Source organism: Vidua chalybeata, chromosome 3 (assembly GCF_026979565.1).
Source record: "Vidua chalybeata isolate OUT-0048 chromosome 3, bVidCha1 merged haplotype, whole genome shotgun sequence".
Lineage (NCBI taxonomy): Eukaryota > Metazoa > Chordata > Aves > Passeriformes > Viduidae > Vidua > Vidua chalybeata.
In genome coordinates this window covers 58313630-58329562 of record NC_071532.1, presented here as the reverse complement: position 1 = coordinate 58329562, position 15933 = coordinate 58313630, and the positions used below count along the sequence as shown (strand labels likewise).

Below are 15933 nucleotides of genomic sequence, written 5' to 3'. Positions count from 1 at the left end.
AAAAATTAATACCGAAATTTTTAATTTAAATAATGAAGAATTAATTTTCAAACTATGCTAAAAGATCAACACAGAGCTTGCAAAAGTAAACCCATTTATTTCTCAAAGTTTTCAGATGGTGTTTTTGCAACTGAAGGATTTAGCTTTTTTTTTTTTTTTTACCGCTGTCTTAATACAAGGTGTTGCTGACATTTTTTGTTAAAGCTGCTTTTGCCTATGGGCTCCACAAGAGGGTAGGAAATGCTTCCTGAATGTTTAAGCTGTGACAGAAAAGATTAAAAGAATAAAATAGTGTTTAACAATTCTGACGACAAGCAGGCACTGCAGAAATACCTGCGAGTTCCTGATCTGCAAATCATCTGAGGGTAAAAATATAGCCCTTTTCTGAATAAAAAATCACTATCTTTGAAGAGAACTCTGAATGTTGCTGTTTGAGGCATTGCAACAGGGAGGCTGAGTTCAGATTTCCTGGGTGGGATACTCTTAACCACATCTAGCTGTCCTGCATGTTCAAACTGGGATGTACCAAAAAGGAAAAGGACCATGGACGTGCTCCTAGACTGAGGCCCTCACCTGGATGTGGAAGCTTGAACTTCCTCCTGAAACCAGAATTGTCCTTCCTCTGAGGGCAATGTCAACTCTTGCTGGAATCAAGATATCCTAACCATTTCGTCTGATTCTTTGAGGAATGAGAACACTGTCTGTATTTGATATAGACCAGAATTCATGCTAAAACAGTCCACTGTGTAGAGTGGAAAAATAGATAATGTATGATAATGTTTTCAGGGGGAAAAAAACCCAACCCCCCAAAAAACCCACCGAAACAAAACAAAAAAACTAACACAGACACTTATGTTCCCCTGTGTACCAGCAGGTGTGGTCCACAGAAAAAAAAGTCCCTTTTATTCTGATGAGCTAGGTTTTGTGCCAAGCAGTGGGGTATTTTTTAGTAGAAAGTTTAGCACCAGCATCAAGCTTAACAGCAGGGAGAACAGCATGGCATGCCACAAAGTCACTCGAGAGCAAAATTACACCATCTGACAGATCTGCAAGAGCCCTTAGCCAGAAGAACTACTAAAGACCTACTGACAGGTTGCAAGTCGTTTGGCAAAACTAGCTAAGTAGATACTCATTTAACATCCAAGGGCACACATTGAACACACAGAAGGACATGACACACTGAAACCTCACAGACAGGTCAATATTATTCCCTGAAGATGTGCTGTCTAAGACAAAAATTGTCACTGTAGGAAATGTCGTGTACTGGGTTGACTCTAAATTATTTATGCTATATGTTAATGAAGTAATTTTATCATTACTTAAATGTCTCCAATTGCATTGTGTGTCACAATGACATTAAACACTTACAAGAGCTTTCAGGAATATCTAAATGTTTCTTTAGAGACTTAGGCATCTAACATTTATGTAGCACATTCTTGTGCAACTAACAGAAGGGATTTAAACTCTGCAAAATAGTTGAGTACCATGGAAAATACTGCTTGCAGTAAACATTGTGAAGACACTTAAAAAGGATATGTATTTGTCTCTGAGACTAGTGTTATAATTTTTTGTGTTCCATCATTTGACTCATGGTCTCACTGTTGGGAGGATATCAGGGACCATATATAATTTGTTAGCTTTCAATAAAAACCCATCACGGACTAGTTATAACACACAGACAAATCTGGCATGCAAATTTCTCTGAAGAAGGCAGATTGAGCTGCATGCAGACAGTATCTGGCACAGCTGGCTGCAACACCGTTTCTGCTGCAAGAGTTCACCTCTCCCTCCCATTGCTGACACACTACAGGTCCTATCACCCCCAAACACTGCGTATCTCACATGGCTCAGCTCCAAAAGGAGGAGCAGAAAGTTCCTGGTGACATCTCAGATGTGACCCTGGCCACTAAGGTGTTGTGTGAAAGGTGTTGTATGCAAAGGTTGCCCTCTGCTTCCCCAGATAGCTGGCCCCCAGGAATGCACTGCAGGAGCAAAACTAGATTAAGATGAGTTTAGAAAAACCTGAGGCAGCAGCACAGGCTCTGAAAGTCAGGGCTAGGCTGTGTTGGAGATCCAGCTTTCCAGAACTGAGTCTCTGGCTGCAATCAATCTGGCTGCTCAGGTTTCTTGCTTGCCCCAAGCACCTCTCTGGCTGCCCTTGTGTTTAATCCAGGGGCCTTCCAAGGCATACATGGAGCAATGGTATGGGACAGCACATTATCCACTTTGCAGGTGCCTAAAGGCTTTATTGCATCCAGCTCTGCTCTGTTCCCTGGTCTGGCTATTCAGCTAGTGACAATTGTGCACAAAGAAACAACTTGTGTCAAATTAAAGACCTTGGGGTTTATGTTTCAATTGAGAAAGGTGAGAGCCTTACACAACAATTCAGATAAGTCTGTGACCTTCCAGATCCTTGCTGTCTTAAGTGTTTCAGGATTGATGTGAAACTTGAATTCTGCAGATCCAACATAGCATGTGTTTATGTTATCACAGATCCATTAAGAAGTTTTCAGCAAACAAAACAAGAAGCCATCACTGGCATGGCATGCTAGTACAGATGTGATAAGCCAACAAGTGGATGAACGTGGATGGCTTTTTGGTAGTCCCTCTTTAATAAGGGTAGAGTATACACTGTAGGTGTAGTGCAAAAGGTAAATCAGGGGTACAATTCACAATAAAACCACTTTAGTGCCTGCATTCACTAAAGACAACTCAGTTAAGCTCATTTTAAACAGGTAACTGATGTGAATGTTGACAGTGCTTCTTTCTGATTTCACAGGGAGGTCAGCACGGCAAGGACTTAAGTTAGATGTTCCAGTTCAGTGTGAAGGTACGGTGAGATGTTAGCAGGTGTATTTTATAACATCTGGAGCCTGACATCTAAACAAAGACCAGACAAGCACAAAGCTGAGTGCGAGCCATGCTCTGGTTCCTGAGTACTCCTTCCCAAGTACAAAGCACACAGAAAATAAAGGGTGAAATCCTGATTCTATTGTTTTCAGGGGTAAAGATCAACTTCAAGCCAAAATTACACTCCCATTCTATTTGCTTGGGAATAGCAGGAGACTACACATCTGCTAATGTCTCCTTCACAAATTGAACCTGGGATACATTCATTTTAGGGTTATTAAGAGTAAACCCTAAGAAAGATTAGCTGCATAAATACAAGACTAGGTGAAATACTGAGCTTATGGGCTGTATGTAAATAATTTCTGAAATTAAAAAGAATTCTACAGGACTGACTCATAAAATTCATATTGCATTCATACTGAAACATGAATATTCAGGAATCCACTGTTTCTTCTTCATTTCTAGAAATAGTCTCACTTATAGAATCTATTGCTGTGACTGATCTTCAGATAAAATTTTTATTGTACGAAAATGTGGATTAAATATTTTGTCTTTTAAGATATATTTAAATGTTTTCCGAAGGCATGGATAGAAAAATCTATATATTAATGGATTGCAGAAAGAATTTAGATATCCAAGCCAGTTTAGAGAATCAAACAGAGGCAAAGGAGTGGAAAATTTTAAAAATGAATCAATTAAGATTGCAAAAAAACAAGAAAACCAACATATTAAGAAACCCAGCATAATAATACTCAAACTCTTAGCAACTTTCCTGTCTTTATTCTTAGAAAGCTCAAGTTTCTTATTATTTTTTGAGAGCCTGTGTGCCTGGCTCAACTTTGATGTGTGCCTTTGGGAGACAGTAAAAATTTTAACATAAATGCCTATATATTGCAAGCAGGAGCAGATAAACAGACTGTAAATAAGAAAGCCCCCCACAGTTTGTTGAACACAATCAGGCACAAGCCCAAGCACTTATTCAACATTTCATAGCCCTCAATTTCAGAAGCATAAGCTTCTGAGAAAACCACACCAACAGCAAAAGCAGCAGGCACTGACCAGCACACAGCCAATTTGTTTTATGGCTGTGGCAGTCATGGTGCTAGAGTAATGCAGAGGGTGGCAGATTGCATAAAACTGATCCATGGCAATGGAACAAAGATGGAAAATGGAAGCTAAACTGAGCATCAAGTCAAAACTAATGAACCTTGCAGCATATAATTCCAAAAACCCAGCAGTTCTCTACAGACCTCACCATGCTGTAGGGCATAATGGCAAAGCCCAGCAGAAAATCTGTTATAGCCATGGATAAGATGAGGAAATTGTTTGGAGAATGGAGCTGCTTGAAATACAAGATGTAAATGATTATGGCCAGATTCCCAAAGACGGTGAGAATGAAGACTGCTGTTATGAATAAATACATAACCCCCCGTATTCCTGCTGACCTAAGGTTCTCAAGAGAGGATTTGTTTCCAAACTCAGAACAATCAGTCAAATCCTTTCATATATTTGGAGAAAGCATAGTCAATCCTTTCCGAGACTTTTCTTTCGAAGTGCAGTTCCATCAGCAGATTTAATTTTCACAAGTTTCCAAAATATTCCAAATCCTAACATGAGAATACAAGGTAAAGTAAGTCAAGAGCATGAACTCCATAACTAAATGAAATGCAATAATGCAGAAGCAAATACCCTTTGCACTTAATTTTCATTATGATCCTTTGAGATTGCAGTAAGGTATATTATGCTCCACCAGACCTAACTCATAATCTGATTGGACAACAGCATCAAGCATTTTTCTTATGCTTTCCTAATTTATTCATGTCTTGGGTTTAAATAGAGTCCCTGTGGCCTCATTAACACATCTCATTTGCACATCACCCTCACACTGGGAAACAGCCTTATGCAGTCTGTGATTAGAGCTAATGAGAGAAAGTGACCTGGGACTTCATTACAGTCACTGTGCCAGACAAGGCTCTCTGTAAATAGAGGGCAAGGAGGCTCTTTTAGGTGCCACCTTTAGGTAATAGGACACCAGAGGAAAAAGTTACTTCTGAAACTTTCTGAGTTGGGCCATGCCCAAAGCTGGCTTTTATTTTAGTTTATTAACAACAAGGAAGACAGCCTTCTAGGAGTAGGTGAAGCTCACCAGCAATCTGTATGTGGAAACTCCTTCTTCTGCAGAGAATAAATATTGGCGACACCTTGGTTAGACTGGCTTTCCCAGAGAGTTTTTCATCTATACATTGAAAATTTCCTTTACTATTTCCACTTACATTAAATAGTATATGGTGGTCTTATGCAGCCACAATGTTTGGATGCCCTTTCTACTGGTTTTGGCTGGGAAAGGGTTAATTTTCTTTTCAGTAGTTTGTGTGGTGTTGTGTTTTGGATTTGTGATGAAAGCAGTGTTGATAACTCACACACAATCCCCATTTAAGCTAAGACTGAGCAGTGCTTACACAGTATTAAGGCCTTCTCTTTGAGTAGCCTGGGGGTGCACAATGGTTTGGGAAGGGACATCTGAACCCAGCTGACCAGAGAGATATTCCACACCGTATGATGGGCTCAGCAATAAAAACCTTGGGGGAAGAAGGAGGAACTGGAGTGTTGGGAATTACAGTGGTTTTTTCCCCAAGTAACCATGACAAAAGGTGGAGCCCTGCTTTCCTCAAAATGGCTGAAGGTCTGCTTTGTGGGTGGGAAGTAGTGATGAATTCCTTAATTTGCTTTACTTGCATACATGGCTTTTGCTCTACCTATTAGACTGTCTTTATCAACATTTTTTTCTGACTTCTGGAGTGTGGCTCTGGTTTCTATGGATTTATAAGTATTAGCTTTGCAGTAGGTTCCAGGCACTGTCTGCAGGGACATGCCCTATTTGAACTACAGTCTGTCCTGCAAGCAAGCTGGGATCCTGCTCATTCACAAATTCCTTCTGCAACCAGAAAACAATGCTTGAGAGATGCCACAACAAGTTATGAAAAGAAAATTACCAACTGTAAACTCTGGTAGAGCTGGAATTATCTGGAAACACAGTAATAGTTCCAGATTTTTTGGGAGATAGGGCCATAAGGAATAAAGGGAAAGAAACAACTTCATTGACTTCCTGAAGGGTCTACATAATATGTGCCGATCTTACTAAATATACTTTAAAATGCCTTAGATTGCATTTGTCATAGAGGATCTAGCTTTCTTTCAATCTAAATTATGACCAGACAAAGGAGTTATCACCTGGCAGCACTTCTGAAATTATTACTTCAAGTGAGATCAAAATGTACCAAGTGATCACACATTTTATTTCAGAAAGTAACACTGAGGGTGAGAATATTAACTAGAGCAGGGCCAGACTCACTGGAGATGAAGAAAGAAAATAATTACCCATTATATAGCAGAAAGAATTTTTTTTTAATTTTATCTTGCTTTATTTTTGTGAGATTAAGTATTAAAGTAGTCATATTGTCATTAGCCAGGATCCACAGTAGAAGTGCTGATGTGGTGTATGTTTCATTGTTCCTTTTTACATCATTTCTAGGAGGGCAAACTTTGCAAGAGGGCAATGACACAGTAATATACACAATTTCAGATCCTGATACTTTGCCCTGCTGAAATGTATCATCACTCAACTTTTTAGCTTTCCAGCACAGAGTGCTTCAGTACTCTACAAAGTACAGAAAACAAAGACAAGATACAGATGTGATGCACTTTTACAAGAAACACAAATGAAGGACATACTGCTGAATATAGCTCTTACTTTAGTACAGAGTCATCAATTTCTCTCCATGGTCTCTTCTCAGATACTGATCATTTCCTGCCCACTCCCAGTACAGTTCCTTCATAATTCAGCTGAGTTCAACCACAGGATTTCTTCACAATCTTCTATATGCTTTCCTCGAAAACTCTAACAGCATTGCCATGAGACAAAATAACAACATGTCCAAGCAAAAAAAAGTTCTCTAAGATGCAACGTAGCAAATAATTTTTTCACATCTAAGCATTCATTAGATAAACATAATTTTCTGGCATTCTCAGGTGCAATGCAGCTTTTTTACGATTGCTTTTCACTTCATGCTTCATTTTTTTTCTTGTCTTTGATCTTGTTAAACACACTTTTGATCTCATTAAGAAGCAAAGCCTTTAAGTGACAAACTCATAAGTGACAAGTACTAGCTGAAATGGAAACAGAAAGAGCAGCACAACCTTTCTCTGTCTCACCTTCTCTCCATGGAGTTTGTGGGTATGGCTGGTGTTGCCCTATTTTAAGCTTTGCACACATATGGAAGGGGAAGGACAAAACTTGGAGGGCTTTGGGTTATTAGCCAAAGATGCCAAGAAATCCAAAGGAAAAGGTTTCTCTGCTCTTTCTAGAGGAGAACACAAATGAACACAAATATTGTAATATAAATACACCTTGTTCAAGAAATTAATCTGTTGTGTCAGAATATTTTTTTAATTATGAAGATTAGGGATATAAACTGCTATAAGTTTTTTTTTAAATGGAAGTCTTGCTTTTCTGTGCATTGCAAATAAATAGAAATAATCAAAACACCACATACAAAACCCAATCTGGAATGAAAGAATATGTAAAACACAATGGTTGCTTATCTGCTTGAACTACATTTGGTAAATAGGTAAACAAATTTTGGAAGGAATTTCCTTCCTTCACAGCTCTTACATCTGTGAGTTCAGCCTCCAGGCAAAAGTTCAAAGCCATGAATCCAACCATTTAAAGCATATTAGTCTGAAAACAAATGAGTCCTGGAAGACTCCTGTTGAAAAACTTTTCCAAACAGAATCATCTTCAATGCCCTGCGAAACCACATGTAAAAAAATGCATAAACAATTGGGTTAAGTGTAGAATTTAAATAGCCAAACCAAACCAAAGCATCAATGAGAACAGGAGGTATCACGTAATTCATAAATGGATTGGTAGCTGTAAAGAAGAAGAATGGAGTCCAGCAGATGAGAAACGCTCCCATTATGATACCTAAAGTCTTAGCAGCTTTCCTTTCTCTGCAGAATGAAATGTGGTGCTTCATTTCAAACTGCATTTTTTTCCTGCTAATTGCATTGATGGATCTTGCCTGCTTCCTGGCTACAGAGTATATTTTCCTATAGATGCACAGCATAACAAATCCAGGGATGTAAAAAGACACTATGGAGGCCACAATACCTGAAGTTTCACTAAAAATGAGAAAACATCCTCCTGCACAGTGGACATGATTATAAATCTTTTCTGCCCCTCTCAAGTTTAGGTCTAGAAAGATCATCCCAAAAGCAAAAGCAGCAGGGACCATCCAGCTTATACACACCATGACCACGATGACAAAAGTATTTATCTTTGATTTGTATCTTAAAGGGTCACACACAGCATAGTAACGGTCGATGGATATGAAGGAAAGATGGAAGATAGAAGCTGTGCTCAGCATAATGTCCATGCTCGTGTGGATCTTGCAGAAGAACTCCCCAAAATACCAGCAGTGCTCAACAGACCGCACCATACTGCAAGGCATGATGAAGAATCCCAGCAGGAAGTCTACTGTAGCCATTGAAAGTATCAGGAAATTTGTAGGTGTGTGGAGCTGCTTGAAATGTGATATTGAGATGATAACTGTCAGATTTCCAACCACTGTGGCCAGAATAATGCAAACCATGAAGATGTACATGGAAATACGGATGCTGTTCGACCAGCTGCTCCTTATGCAAGAGCCATTTACGGATTCACAGCACAATTGCATCCTTACTGGAGTCTCAAATCCACGTAGGTATGCAGCACAGGTATTGTTTTTCCTAAATCTGAGGTATGTTTATGACTGATTTTCGATTTTCTAAATGGGAAGAGCTGCAGAGAGGAAAATAAAAGGGCATTGTAAACATCTTCATTTGGTTGGATGTGTAGGAAATTCACATCTCATTATTTATGAAGGATGAAAGTATTTTGTAATTACATTTATCAGAATGACATTTTTATAATCTGACTTCCCTGGAAATGAGAATCTCCTTTGGAGAAATAAACTGCATAATGGGCTGTTCTCAAACCAGGACAGCAGTCACTCTGAGAGGCCTGCACTGGGCAGTGCCTTGTCCAGTGGGCAGATGAGAAGCCCTTTTCAATATTGCCTGTTTCCATTTTCAGTCCTAGTCTTCTTCATCAATGTTGGCTGGAGTCCTGTATCTCCACTTTGCTCTTGAAAATCAGTAATTTTAAATCTAAAGCTCCCTTAACTTCTTTTTGGATACAGAAGTCTAAAACAGAAGGCTACAAGTATAAAACAGAAGGCTAAAGCTGAGGAGTCCATGCATGACCTCTCCTCCAGCCCTGCCCTGATAGTGATGACTGGACAGATTAAGTTTTACTGGAAAATCCTTGCAGGCTTTAGCTGTAAATAGAGATGCAAGGAAAAGACCTAAGAGAAGAAAAAAAAAAAAAACTTTTCTGCCCTTTTGCTGACAAAATAAAGTGGAAGAATCTGACTAATCTAAAACATTATCTGCTGTATAAGCAAATAGGTTTTTTTCTGCCAAGCTCTAGTTTTTTTCAGTGCTAGGAGTTTAGCATTACTATGAGTATTGATTATATTAGTCTGATTTCTAGCTAAGGCACAAACATGGAGAGAAGCATTTTCAGAACGCATAGTTTGCATCCAAGGACACAAACACTGCTGTCCTCTTGTGTAGGTAGTAGCATGTCCCTTTTGCAAGTCACTCTTTTTATGAAAACTTTTAATGAAAGTACTTAAGCACTTGGCAAGCAATATTTATTTCTGAAAAATCTGTTTTTCTTTTAAATAATAGAAAGATAGTGTTATTGTGAAAAAAATAGAGATCGTTAGCATATGTTCTTCAGTAACACTATCATTATGGTGTAAAATGGTTGTCAGAAAAATACTGACATGGCAATTCAGCCAGTACTGATCTAAACCACTTGCTTTGGGATTTAGTTGCCTCTGGTTATTCTGGATAGAACACAATTAAAAAAATAATTTATTTCCCATACTAAACCAAATGTTATTATAAGCACACCATGGCACTGGAAACTGAATGAACATAGACAAAAAACTATAGCTAGCAAAACCTTGACAGCTACAGCTAGCAAACAGCCTGTGTTACACAGAGGGATTTTGCAAGTAGGGCCAGGCAGTGGCACCCAAGTACCAGGGACAAGGCTCACCCAAAGTCTCTCTCAGGAGTAGGGAACATATGGAGTGTGAGTATATTTATGTACTGTTTGGGGTGCTTTTCACTTCCCTTTTTTTCTGCCTACTAATATTTAACACCATCTCTGCTCTTTTTCACCTCATTTTAATTATCACTTCATATACCTTTTCCTTCCATTTTTTGTCAGTCTCTTCATGTTTATTTTCCTGCCTGTCATTTCTTCTTTCAGCACATTTACACCCAAGGCCAGATGAATATTTATTAACTGAAATTTTCAATTTTCACAGTAGAAAGAATTAAACACCAATTTAACTGTATCTACTGGGCATCATTATAAAGGTTTTAAGCCCAATAGGATTGTAAATGCGTCACATAGATTTTGAACTTCATTTGTTCTGTATAAACGTATAAATAAATTAAATTAAATGATTGTGGTAAAACACTCTATGAAGCCAATCAAAAATAATTAACATGCTATCTCTAGTTTTCCTGTAAGATTTAGAAGATCGATAACTGCGCTGTGTTTTCTGATAAACTGTTTAGCCCAAAGAAATATGATCTGCCCTGAAAACAGGTTTTCTTAAAAAAAAAAAAAAAAATCAGGGATTTTTTTTTTTTTAATAAAAGAAAGTAGAAACTCCAGCCAAAGGATGGAGATGGAGAAAACTGAGATCAAGTGTGGGACTTCACATTTCATGGAAACTAAATAAATCAAAACACGTGTCAAACTGTTCAAGTGAGCTGAACTCTGAAGAAGTTTTCAAGAAGAAAGCAGAATGTTTTCCTTCCATATATAGTCACAAAAGTTAAAATTAATAAAATGGAAATGCAAAGAAGCATACTCTTAAAAACCTCTTCTCTTACCTTTGTCACTTCATGCTGGGTAGAAGTCTGTTCTTGACACTCATTTGTTTTCTGCTGGTTGAGTGGCACTTCTTCCTTTTAAAGACCATCTCAGAAGGCAGTTGATCCTCTTCACCAGCATTACAGTTCTGGGTAACACAAATTTTGAGAGAACAGGCTTTTAATCCACAGCTGGAATAGCCTCCAGAAACCCCTGTGTGTTACTGGGGGATGGTGGTGTGATGAACACCATTCTGGCTGTATCAGCTGTTGATGTGAACAGTAGTTCAAACTGTTTGATTTGTCACCCATGTAGAGGACTAAATCATGGCTGTAGCACTCATACTTGTTTAATGAGCCTTATTTATAGGTAAATTGAATTGATTTGAAGTGTATTTACTTGTTTGATTAAATGTTACAGTCATATTGTGAGCAGCCCAGTATTACCTAAGGAAAGAACAAAAGACACCACACAGTCTACCTCCTGTAAGCTTTTAAAATATAGCAAAATACATAAGTATAGGTTGGTTACAGAAGCATGTAAGATTTCCTTGGAAAGGTATAATGTAGACAGAGTGACACATTGTGTATCTACCAGCCTAGTTATGATTACTGAACAAACAGGTTGAATCTATCAGCTCACCAGTTAACAGCTACAACTGTTGAAAAAGTGTTTTAAGTAAACACCTATTATTGGCCATACCAGAGTCACTGATGAGGAGCATCAATTTTTGGCTCCACAAAGGACTATGCAGCTTTTTAAAGTAGTGATACTGCTGAATGTAAAAAAGTGTTATTGTCCAATAACACTTTTAAGCTGGGTGCCTTGAGGGCATATGTCACAAGGTGGGTTAAGATACTACTTCTTGCAAATTCTTCTGATGGCCTGGTTAGCTACTTTATTATGTTATGTGCACAAAAATCAAAATGAATGCATATAACTCTGGGGGTTTTTTTTGGGTGTGGTTTTTTTTGTTGGTTTTTTTTGTTGGTTTTTTTTTTGCTTTGTTTGTTTGGTTGGTTGGTTGGTTTGGTTTTTTGGTTTTTTTTTTTTTTTTTTTTTTTTTTTTTCTTTTTGGTTTTTTTTTTTGTTTTTTTGAGTCTGGTCTCTTATGCAGACTGGAGTTTTGAACTACAAGGTTCTCTTTGCTATAGCAAGAGAGTTTGACAACTAAAAAAGTGCAGAAACAATGATCAGGCTGAGAGAGAAACCACTGGAGAGTGTTGAAAGGATATGTTGAGGAGAGGAGTCAGGTCCAATTCTTCAGAGCTAGAGAAAAGTGAAAAAGATATATTAGGTCCCAAATACTGGTCTGTGAAAGAGGCCTTCACCCTTCTGAGACGCTGTGTGCTTCCTTGGAGCCAGGCACTTCTCTTTCAGGATTGAAGGTTTAGGCCTTGGAAACTACTGTCTTGACACATACACATTTTATAAGAAGGTAAAATTTCAGGGAATAAACCCATGTTACATTACTCCGTACAACTCATTGTTATAGAGAAGTCTGGCAGCCAGCTCATGGGCACTCAGTCCAAGGCCATGCATGCACACAGGGCTCTCCCACCATGCTCCATGCTCTCTTCCTTGAGTAACAACAGGGTCAAAACTCAAGGGTATTTTCTGGAATGGCAGCTCTGCTTCAAGCGCTTGTTCCAGAGGCAGCTGCCTGGCAGCAACCTGTAAACCGCTGGGGGAACCCCTGGGGCTGGGGAGCAAGTGTGCCCTGCTGCAGAGAGGCAGGCAGCAGCCAGCCATGGAGTGTGGGTTTTGCTCTGCCTCCTCCTGTGCCCAGGCTGTGTGTGTGGCCAGAGAGCACTTCCCTCCATCTCCTGGCTTCCAATACAACTGTACTGCAAGACCCACGCACGTCGGAAAGGAGTGAGCCACAGATCTAGGGGGAGCTGTGAGCATGGGAACAGTGATATTTAATGGTGTGTTGGCTGAAATGAAAGTAAAGCAGAAGGTTTTGATATATCAAGATACTTAAGCAGGCCAAATTGTCAACTAATTGAGAGTGAGAAGTAACGCTGTGGTAACAAGCTTTCACTCTGTTGGTGCAGATGCTTCAAACAGGCATTTTCTTGTGCCTTTATGCTGATGTGGAAAAAATATTCCAAATATTTATGCCACGAAAATATTCTCAGAGTTGCTCCTTAAAGTATCAAGGAGAAACATGCCAAACTCTGTTTTTGTGAGAACTCAAAACACTTACAAATTGTCAGTGTTTAGCAGTCTTGTCAATCTGTAGTATAGTAGAACAGTTATACATCAAAATTCAAAGTAAAAACTTTTTTACAAAATTGTTGCTGTGGTTTTTTTTCCTAAAGAAAACTATATTTCTGCAATAAGTAGTTTTCAGAGTTTTGGAAAACCAAAAAAGAGAGATGTCACAGTGTCTAGAATACTGTGGGTCATCTACTCTCCTTGTTTGTTTGTCTTTAAAACATAAAGTAATTAAAATGGAAAACAGCACAGAAGGGAATGGAAATAGCACTTTTTCCATCATAAAAACTATTTGAAAAATGTGTTGAAAAGTTATTATGTCCTTCTTACACAAAACTGTGGAAGGGACACTAGAAGTGAGAATGAGAACTGTTACTGTGAAAAAATGTCAGGAAAGCATTGGTTTCTACTGTGATTCATTTAGCTTGCATTTCTGTGGGTACTGTTTGGTCAATCAGCAGAAAGTTTCTCATTTTCACACAGTTCATTTTAAAAACTGTTTCTCTGTTAGGAGAACCATGGATTCATAAATATTGGAGGCTGTAAGGTGACCCTATAGCTGAAGAGGAGTTTTGAAAGTGTATAATTCCACTCACCTTTTATGCAGTTCTCTGAAAGAAAAAAAAATTAAAAAAAAAAGGAAAAGAAAAAAAAAAAGGAAAAAAGAAAAAATAAGAGAAAAAAAAGAGCACAATATTAAAAAAAGTCTTCCTAAGTTTCCATTCATATGCTTGAAATCTAGGGGGATTGCCCAAATTCCCAATAAGCTATTACTACAAAATAATTCTTTCTTTATAGGGGTTAAACAAGAAGATCTGGCAACTACTAATCTGAATGCTACTTCTGCAAACCTGATGCAATTCCACTGAAGACAGTCTGAAATTAGCCCGGACTTGTACCAGAGGAATTTGAAGAATACATGATTGAGCTTTAGACATTTTCCCATGGTTTCTTTTCCTAGTTTTCAGTGGAAAACATCACTTTTCCTTGCCAAGTAAAGCCATCTGTTTATACAGAGTGATGCAATGTTTGTGCTCTTTCTGCAAGTACAGTACTTAGGATAAAGACTATAAATCCAAACTCCAACATAAATGCAAATCTCTGAAATGCACAGAGGAGTAAGAGTTTCCAAGAAAATAATGTTTTAATAGCAAAGCAAAACATATCCATCCAAAGCCAAGAAACTATCTCTGCACAGGGTGCATATTGGTAGTCTCAGTACTACATATTTGGTAGTCTCAGTAAGTAATGCCATAACGTGGTCCATTGCCTTCATTCTGCAGCAAAAGCTTCTCTCAGGGCTCCAGAGGGCAGGAGCAGCCCCTTGCCTCTCACTCCAGCAGGGCAAGTGAATCCTTGCAGCTGCTGCACAGAGCAGAGGCACAGCAGGGCAGGTCCCTTGTGTCTTGCCAGTGCTCCTCTGCACCCACCAATCCAACAGGAAAAAACTGCAGTTACTAACTGTAACTGCTTTGTTGATATTTGCTGGCTTCTAAATACCACCTCTAAAATGAAAGCAAACACAGAGGAGGGAGGCACTGAACAGTGAAAAGGTACAATCCCATTCTGCATCCTTATGGCCCTCTAATAACTTCACAGAAAGGAAAGAGACTTATTCTAAACTCATAGCTGTGTGTGAAAAGAGCTTTGCCCCCTAGCTATATTTCTTTTTCAGCCATTGGGAATGAATGGCTTTTTAAATCATACTTTAAATCATACTTACTGCTGTTGCTGCTATTGCTGTTCCTTACAGAAAGAGCTGTGCAGAGTAACAACCATTATCTTCAGTGCTAACCATAGGAGATTGATCTTGAAAGAAAATTATATCCCAGACTAGCAAATCAGCAGCTCACTGTATTCCAGACTGCATGACACGGCACAGGAATCACTTCCTCATTAACCGGTGTGGGCTGCAGATACAGCATGGGACTGACTCATCCCACACCAATTCTCCCAGCTAAGTGGCTACATGCTTGGTCTGACTGGTTCACAGCCTGCTGGGAAAATCTCATCAACAGGATGACGTAAATCTTAAATATCCAGAAAAGACAAACATGTAGTAAATCTATTCTGACACAAGCCACTAGCATATGCAAAGATTAATCAATTTGAAGTAAGCTAAAGCCAGGCTTCTTTCAAGAAAAGAAGCATGCGGAGTGAAGGAAATGTTTATTGTGGTCAAGGAGCAGATGGAGTTAATAGCACTGAACTGTTTTTAACATTGCCCAATATTTCACGTACACCTTTCCGTTTTGTGTAATGTTGACAAACTTTAACACTTTCAGTTATCTTTAAAAATTTGATTTCTCTATCCCAGAGTGGATATTTTCCAAAAGCTCTAAGCACAATACTTTGACAGTGTCTGGCAACAAGACTGATTAAAAGATATTGCTTCCTTCTAATGAAAAAATTTGCTAGCTGTTTATTTATGATGCTCAGGTGTTTATATGATATGCTTTGTAGCAGGGACTTAAGAGCTGTTGTTTTCCTATTTATATACTTTTACCATACCAGAGAACTATACGTGCAACTCAATGACAGCATCCCCCATCCTCAAACAATAGTGTTAGTATTGCTGTGGAACCCAAGAAGGAGCATCCTTCCAGGAAAAAAAGTAACCCCAGAGAAAAGAACTGACCCACTTTGGGTCAGTTTGTGTGTGTCAGTTAATGGGCTGCATTGGAGAGCCAGGACTTTCAGCTCCTGCTCCCCAGAGGTTTCTCTGAGCCTATAGCAGGACCTGTAGGGCTAAGGCTCCCCTGTATGTTTGGGGTTGGGATAAGCTTGGGACTTAGGAAAGTATGGCACTGGCAAGGTGCACAAAGGACGTAAGGCTGAACAAGAAGGATAGCTCATGGTGAAAT

General features: G+C 38.8%; 2 protein-coding genes across 2 annotated transcripts; both read right to left on the bottom strand.

Annotated features, from left to right (window-relative positions):
• Positions 1-3336: 3336 nt before the first annotated feature.
• On the bottom strand, positions 3337-7561 carry LOC128785215 (trace amine-associated receptor 2-like). Its single transcript, XM_053937516.1, is given in 5 exon segments — positions 3337-3743; positions 3746-3924; positions 3926-4051; positions 4053-4348; positions 7523-7561. Coding segments are annotated over 5 exon segments (1047 nt in total).
• Positions 7562-7583: 22 nt separating this feature from the next.
• TAAR1 (trace amine associated receptor 1) lies at positions 7584-8600 on the bottom strand. Its single transcript, XM_053938647.1, has one exon. The coding sequence runs from the start codon at positions 8583-8585 to the stop codon at positions 7584-7586; it is 1002 nt and encodes a 333-aa protein (XP_053794622.1). The 5' UTR covers positions 8586-8600.
• Between the last annotated feature and the right edge of the window lie 7333 nt (positions 8601-15933).

Bases quoted from the DNA above. Each gene is read 5' to 3' on its own strand.
- TAAR1 (XM_053938647.1), bottom strand. From the start codon at position 8,585: ATGCAATTGTGCTGTGAATCCGTAAATGGCTCTTGCATAAGGAGCAGC.